The sequence below is a fragment of the Palaemon carinicauda genome, chromosome 12 (genome assembly GCF_036898095.1).
Source record: "Palaemon carinicauda isolate YSFRI2023 chromosome 12, ASM3689809v2, whole genome shotgun sequence".
NCBI classification, from domain to species: Eukaryota; Metazoa; Arthropoda; class Malacostraca; order Decapoda; family Palaemonidae; genus Palaemon; species Palaemon carinicauda.
In genome coordinates, this window is record NC_090736.1 from 96,377,209 (window position 1) to 96,384,062 (window position 6,854).

Genomic DNA, 6,854 nt, shown 5'->3' on the forward strand with positions numbered 1-6,854 from the left:
TAAGAGAGGTTTTTTCAGGCATTTGTAAAGATTTATTCTTATGTTTTTATCCAATAGTTTAAATAGTTTTAATGCCCATTTTTTGTGCTTTGCCAATTGGAGTCTTTGTTAAATATGACAGTTTATGCCTGTTCTTTTAATATAGAGACCAAAAAATTTGACTTCGTTATTGAATACGATATTTGTGTTGTATACTGTTATTGTTGCTGGTTTTCTTTTGATACTGAAAAGATTTATCATTTTTATTTTCCACTTGTTTTCGTGATATGGTTTTTTTTTTTTTTTTTTTTTTTTTTTTTTTTGAGTTTGAAGGCTGCATTACTAAACTTCATTTGCATAGTTTATGGCATGTTCAGAGGTGGTTGGCATATCTGCTATGTAGATAATAAAATTAGTTTGCAATAGTGTGCTCCCTGTAACATCCCGCTTTTTATATCTATTGTTTTACCCAGTTTTTCTTCATGCCACATATTCTGACAGATCTGTCTTTGATGTAGCTTGAGAGGAGATTTTCCATTATTGCTGGTAGTTTCAGTTTGAGTATTTTATATTTGAGGCCGTCATGCCATACTTTCTTAAATGCCTTAGAGATATCTCTGCAGATGATATAGTATTGGTTTTTTCTATTTAGTTGGTTCATAGCTATGGTTTCGTAAATTGCAATAAGGCATTTTCATTGGCTCTCCCTATCCCGAAACCGTGTTGGTGTTTGTGCAATTTATTCTTACTTTCTAGCAATCTCCTTAGACTTGTGTTTATTATTTTCTCAAAAACTTTTCCCGGCACTTCCAGCAGTGTAATTGGTCTTCTGTTTTTCTGGTCATTTTTTTTTCTTTTTTTTTCCTTTTTTTTCACTTTCCTTGCTTCAGGAGGAAATACGAGAATTCCTACTTTTTTAGCTTTTGGGTAATATCCCATTGCAAGTATTAGTTTTAATATATAATAGAGCATTCTCCATGCAACCATTGGTAATCTTGATAGCGTTAAATTATTTATGCCACTTTTACCTGGTGCTTTGTGTTCAAATGATTTTACTGCTTTTATTACCTCATGTATTTTTATGTCGGTTATTAAGTAGTTGTTCTCATCCAGACTTTGTAGATCTGTATTTTAATAGAGGTTATTCGTTCCCTATTTTTCTTGTAGGAAATTGAGGACTTCTGTGTCTGTGTCTCTATCGAAATTTGCCTTTTCTTGGTCGGTAATTTCAAAAGTGAATGCCCCTGTTCCAGTTAGTAATTTAATTTGGTCTTCCATGTCCTCTACTTTTTCACCATTACTGTTGGTTAAGTATGGTATTTCCATTTTTGGGTTTCCCCGTAATCTTTGCAGTTTTTCACAAAATCTATCTGGGTCTTTTAATGTTTGTCCTAGTTTTATTATCATGTTGCTCCATTTTTCTCTGTTGAATCTACAGTATTCTTAAATTATTTCATTTTAGATGTGCCTTATTAAAGTGTAGGATATGTTATCATTATTCATGTAATGTGTGTTTCTTTGTAGGTAATTTAATTGTTGGGTGAGGAGTTTCAAGTAGTCGCTATCTGGGGTGTGTTTATGGTATATCATTCTCTTTATTAGAGAGACTGTTTCTATTGTTTCTGAGATGTCCTACAGCCATTTGTTTATTGCTGAGTTTATTGTCTTTTCTGTTGTGGCTTCGTTGTTATTTACATCTATTTGTCTTTCCTGTGTAGCTACTTCCTTAGTTATTATATAAGTTACCATTGAGAGCAAATATTTGTGTATAATTTATAAAATAATGGTACACATTTGGCATTAGAGTAATTAAAACGCAGTGTATTGATAAAAGAAAAAAAAAACAGTATTTCCAAAATAATTTAACAAAGATATTCACCATAATTCCTAGAATCTATTTCCGCTTAAAAAATCAATAATGATGCTAAGAAAATAATCCCCCTCCCTATTGTTTGGGTCCCCCCCCCCCCTACACACACACACACGAAAAAAAAAGGTCTCATAAGCAAAACGGTCAATGGCAGCATTAAATTCAAGTTCAATCAGATGAAGTTGTTGACCACAATCAAGGAATTTCTGTACTACATTGGAGATTGTAAGAAGGGCATCAATTGCTATGATGCCTTTACGAAATTGCAGATAAGGGGATATATTACCTTCACCAAACGTATTTAGACATTTTCCCAAAATTCATTTTAAAAATCTAGATAATATTAGAGTTGTGGATATTGGGGAGTCATCAGCTGAATTTGAGCTACACAAACACATTTACACAATGGAGTAACATTAACAATTATCCAGCAACTTATATCGTTAACATGCGGAAAATAGCAAATAACCTAGGAACTGAGAACTATATAGTCTACCCTTGTTCACGGACGTGGGGTATATTTTACCCACGCCATTTTTCTTTTATCCTTGCTGAGTGGTCTGGCCACTTAGCAAGCTTAACAACCATGTAGCTTCAGTTTCCTGTCAGGTCTATTGGAGGGAGGTAGTGTCTCTGTGATTAATCACTTGTGGGGGTGTGTGGGGGGGAGTTTGGGTACATTTTACTCCACAGCAGTCTTAACATACTATTATGTGTGGGAATAATATACCCCACAGCAGTCTTAACATACTAATATGTGTGGGAATATTATACCCCAGTGCAGAGTTAAAATACTAATATGTGTGGGTATATTGTTCCCAATTGCAGTGATAAACAATAAAAACATTTGGGTATATTTTGCCCCAGTGCTGTGTTGATGTGTTTTGAATGTTTTTAGTTCTTTGTGTATTTTCATGTTTTTATGTTTTCAGGCATTGAATAATCTCTTTTCAGAGTTATCATAGTATAGCAGTGACTAGATAAACTAAGTAGATAAAGACTCATAATAAACTGTGAAAGCTGGATGGAAAAAAGAAAGTTTTTTATTCTCAAGCAGAATTAGATGAAATAATGAACAATTCAGGCTTAACAGATGTGAGTGCAATATTTGAAAGTGATGATGAAAGTGAGATTGATCATGTTGAATATGAGTTGGAAGATGACTCAGATATGGACAAAGATTATGAACAACCACCTAGCAGTGATGATGATAGTGAGGAGTTTATGGATGAACAATGTTTTCAAAGTAGGGCCTGAAAGAGAAAACTAACTACATCAACACCTCGCAAGCCACGTGTTGCCAGCCAAATAGACGTCAGGCCTCACCCTCCCTCCACTCCCCACCAACCCCTGGACGACTCTCTACCATCTCCCTCCCTAGCCTCAATGTACCACTCTGTCCACCGCCCAGCCTCTCCTACTCCTGGTACCTCTACTGCTACCCCTGCTGTAAGTAGGGTGAGTAAGAGACACCGTGGTAATGCTGCTCGAGGAGGTGCTACACAAGCTTTGTCCTATGCTGACCCTGCTGTGCCTCCTGCTCCCTCTGCTGACCCTGCTGTGCCTCCTGCTCCCTCTGCAGATCCGGCTGTGCCTCCTGCTCCCTCTGCTGACCCTGCTGTGCCTCCTCCTCCCTCTGCTGACCCTTCTGTGCCTCCTACTCCCTCTGCTGACCCTGCTGTGCCTCCTCCTCCCTCTGCTGACCCTGCTGTGCCTCCTCCTGTTGCCAGGGGAAGACGAAGGGGCAATGCTAATGAAGAAGACAAGGCTACAAGAATGCATGACTTCGGAACCAGTACAGTGACATCCAAGTCTAGCTATAGGTGGAATTGTCGACCACAGTCATCCAGTAGAGTAAGGACACCAGCACGAAACATTGTTGGTCCTATCACCTCAGGACCAAAACCGGAGGCAAGGAGTGCAGACACCCCAGAAAAAGCCTTGAGCTTGTTCTTTGGAGATAATATTATCGAAGAGATAGTGCAATGAACCAACAAAATAATTCCTCAGCGGGCAGCCAAGTATACTAACCGGAGAGGAGGGTTATCCCTAACAGAACCGGATGGGATACGTGCACTTTTGGGACTATTGATCTTCAGTGGTGGCCAGAGGGATAACCTCCTGACAACTAGGGAAATGTTTAGCCCCAAGACCGGCCCACCAATTTATCGTGCAGCCATGTCAGAGGACCGCTTCTGCTTCCTTCTCAGCTGTTTGAGATTTGATGACAAAGACACGAGAGCTCAGAGACAGACAACGGACAAGTTTGCAGCTATTCGTGTTATCTGGGACATCTTTATTGACAACTGTGGGAAAATGTACGTCCCAAGTGAAACAGTTACAGTGGATGAACAGCTGCTGGCATTCCATGGAAACTGCCCATTCTGCATGTATATTCCTAGCAAACCAGCAAAATATGGGATCAAACTTTGCCTTATATGTGACAGTAAAAGCAAGTACATGCTGAGAGCAATACCCTACCTGGGGAAAGAAGACACACAACCTCAGGCCCGGGGTGGCATAAACGTTGGTCGTAAGATCACAAAGGATCTTACAGAACCCTACCACAATAGAAACAGAAACGTAACCACTGACAATTGGTTTAGTTCTGTGCTCTTTGTCACTGATCTTCTACACAACTGCGGCATGACCCTAGTTGGCACTGTGAAAGCAAACAAGAAAGAAATTCCCCAGGAAATGAAAGAAACAAGAACTAGGATGGTAGGTTTTAGTGCCTTCTTATTCGTGAATGACATGACGTTGGTGTCATACTGCAAGGACACTTAAAGAACGAAAAAGAAGTTGGTGTATCTATTATCATCAATGCACACACAGCCAACCATAATGCCCAATGGCAAGCCGGAAATCATTTGTTTTTATAATGAGACGAAAGGTGGAGTAGATGCATTCGATCAAATGTGTGCAATATACTCAGTTTCACGCAAGACAAGCAGGTGGCCCATGAGTATTTTCTATGGGATGATAAATTCCTGTGTAATCAACTCGTGGATAATCTACAAGGAAAATCAGCAGACAATAGGTTCTAAACCAATTGAGAGACGCTTCTATATGCAAAATATGGCAGAGGCCCTTATCAAAGCATGGGCAGGAAAGAGGATGTTCAACACAAGGATTCCCAGAACCATCAAAACTGTGATCAACACAGTCTGCAACATTCCTTTACCTGTCAGGGATGATCAAGCAGGTCTCACAGTGATGGCGGACAGCAGGGCTCCCATGGTGCGGTGCTCACTGTGTGACAAGGCCAAAGACAGGAAGACACGACACAGGTGTCAAGGCTGTACACGCCCTGTGTGTCCTCAACACATCTAAACTTGGTGCGTGGACTGCCCACACTAATACAGGTAAGAACTTTAGTTACTACTACTAGTACTAGAACTACATACTGGTAAGCGTAGGGCATGCATAGTCCATCACCGAGAATATGAATTGTTTGCACTGTACACTGAAACTGCCAGTATTGCTCATTACCATTTTCAATGGTAAATAATTGTAAAAGAAGTTTTTTTTTTTTGTTCAAATATGGTCTTTTGACTGTCAAAACATAAACATAACATTTCTTGATCATTTAGTGTTCACAGACAGGAATACCTCTACGAAAATTTTTTTTTTTTTGCAGAAACTTCATTTATTTTCACCAAAGAATTTATAGTTATTATTTTATGGTCTCCCATACAGTGTGTGTGCCTGCCAGGAGGCTGTGATACCCATAGCTGAGATACTCCGATACCCTGAGAGTGTGTGGGTCAGGAATCAAGTCATTTACAAGAATATTAGATTTTACTCTCTCTATTTTAGCAACACAAGTAAAAATGTTAGTATTTTTTTATACTTTTTTCAGTTGCTAGTCATTAAAATGGTTGAATAAAATACACTAGAGAATATGTACTTTCTGTTTATGTTTTCAGAATCAATAAATTTTGTTTATAACTATTTTTTTTTTTAACGGGGTAAAACATACCCCACGTCCGTGTTAATAATTATATACCCCACGTCCGTGAACAAGAGTTAAAAGAAAAAGAAAAACAGGAAAAATACCTTGTGGGACAATATCTATCAAGAAAGTGTTAATTTCACAAGAGTGAAAAGGTGAACTAGAAAAACAGAAATGAGGAAGATCAAGTTTTTTATTACTCTGGTTAGTGTCAAGTGACGTAGTGTCAAATACATCAGCCAGACACTTGTTTATATTATATAGGACCCATTCCTTTATTCTCAATGACTATCTGTTATCTGTCATTCTCTTATATGTCCTGACCATGTCCGCTTCCTTTTCTTACATTTTGTTAGAATATCATCTACTTTTCTTTGCTCTCGTATCCCTGCTGCTCATTTTATGTTTCTTAGTGTTATCCCTGGCATTGTTCTTATCATAGCTCTTGCAGTTGTAACTAGCTTATGATCTAAGGCTTTAGTGAGGTTTTAGGTTTCTCATGCAGAAGTTAAAACTGGTAGAACTATCTGAATGAAGGCTTTTCTTTTTAGAGAAAGTGTAATTTTACATTTCATAAGCTCATTTCATTTACCAAATGCTGTTCATCCCACGATTATCCTTTTAATATCGGTCTCGTGTCTTAGGGAAACACTTAGTCGTCGTCTTAAGCATGTATATTCATTAACAATCTCTAGAGGTTCGTCCATAATCCTTAATTATTGTCTCTGCATTTTCATTGAACATTTTCTTAGTTTAACTCATATTCGTATCCAGTCCTACATTTCTTCTTTCTCTATTCAAACCTTCGATCATCGTTTGTAATTCCTCCCCCGATTTACTAAACACAAATATGTCCCCTGCAGAGCTAAAGCTCTTGAGGTATTTCCATTAATATAAATTGTCATATTTTATCAAGTCAAAACTCGTACCAAAGCTAGAAAGCCTCTTTTTTTTACCAAGAGGAAAGTGGCCCTGAACAATTACAGTGCAGTAACCCAGTGGGTGAAGAAGAATTGTTTGGGGATCTCAGTGTTGTCAGGTGTAATAGGA

At 38.2% G+C, this 6,854-nt stretch overlaps 2 protein-coding genes across 2 annotated transcripts; both read left to right on the top strand.

Annotated features, from left to right (window-relative positions):
- The first annotated feature begins 2,920 nt into the window (after positions 1–2,920).
- LOC137650970 (mucin-7-like) lies at positions 2,921–3,838 on the top strand. Its single transcript, XM_068384111.1, has 2 exons — positions 2,921–3,095; positions 3,231–3,838. The coding sequence occupies exons 1-2, from the start codon at positions 2,921–2,923 to the stop codon at positions 3,836–3,838; spliced, it is 783 nt and encodes a 260-aa protein (XP_068240212.1).
- Positions 3,839–3,985: 147 nt separating this feature from the next.
- Positions 3,986–4,636, top strand: LOC137650971 (piggyBac transposable element-derived protein 4-like). Its single transcript, XM_068384112.1, has one exon. It carries the CDS (start codon positions 3,986–3,988, stop codon positions 4,634–4,636), a length of 651 nt encoding a protein of 216 aa, XP_068240213.1.
- Positions 4,637–6,854: the final 2,218 nt, after the last annotated feature.

Coding starts and splice junctions, on each gene's coding strand:
- LOC137650970 (XM_068384111.1), top strand. CDS start 2,921: ATGAACAATTCAGGCTTAACAGATGTGAGTGCAATATTTGAAAGTGAT. Junction 3,096..3,230: donor GGATGAACAATGTTTTCAAA/GTAGGGCCTGAA, acceptor CTCCCTCCCTAG/CCTCAATGTACCACTCTGTC.
- LOC137650971 (XM_068384112.1), top strand. CDS start 3,986: ATGTTTAGCCCCAAGACCGGCCCACCAATTTATCGTGCAGCCATGTCA.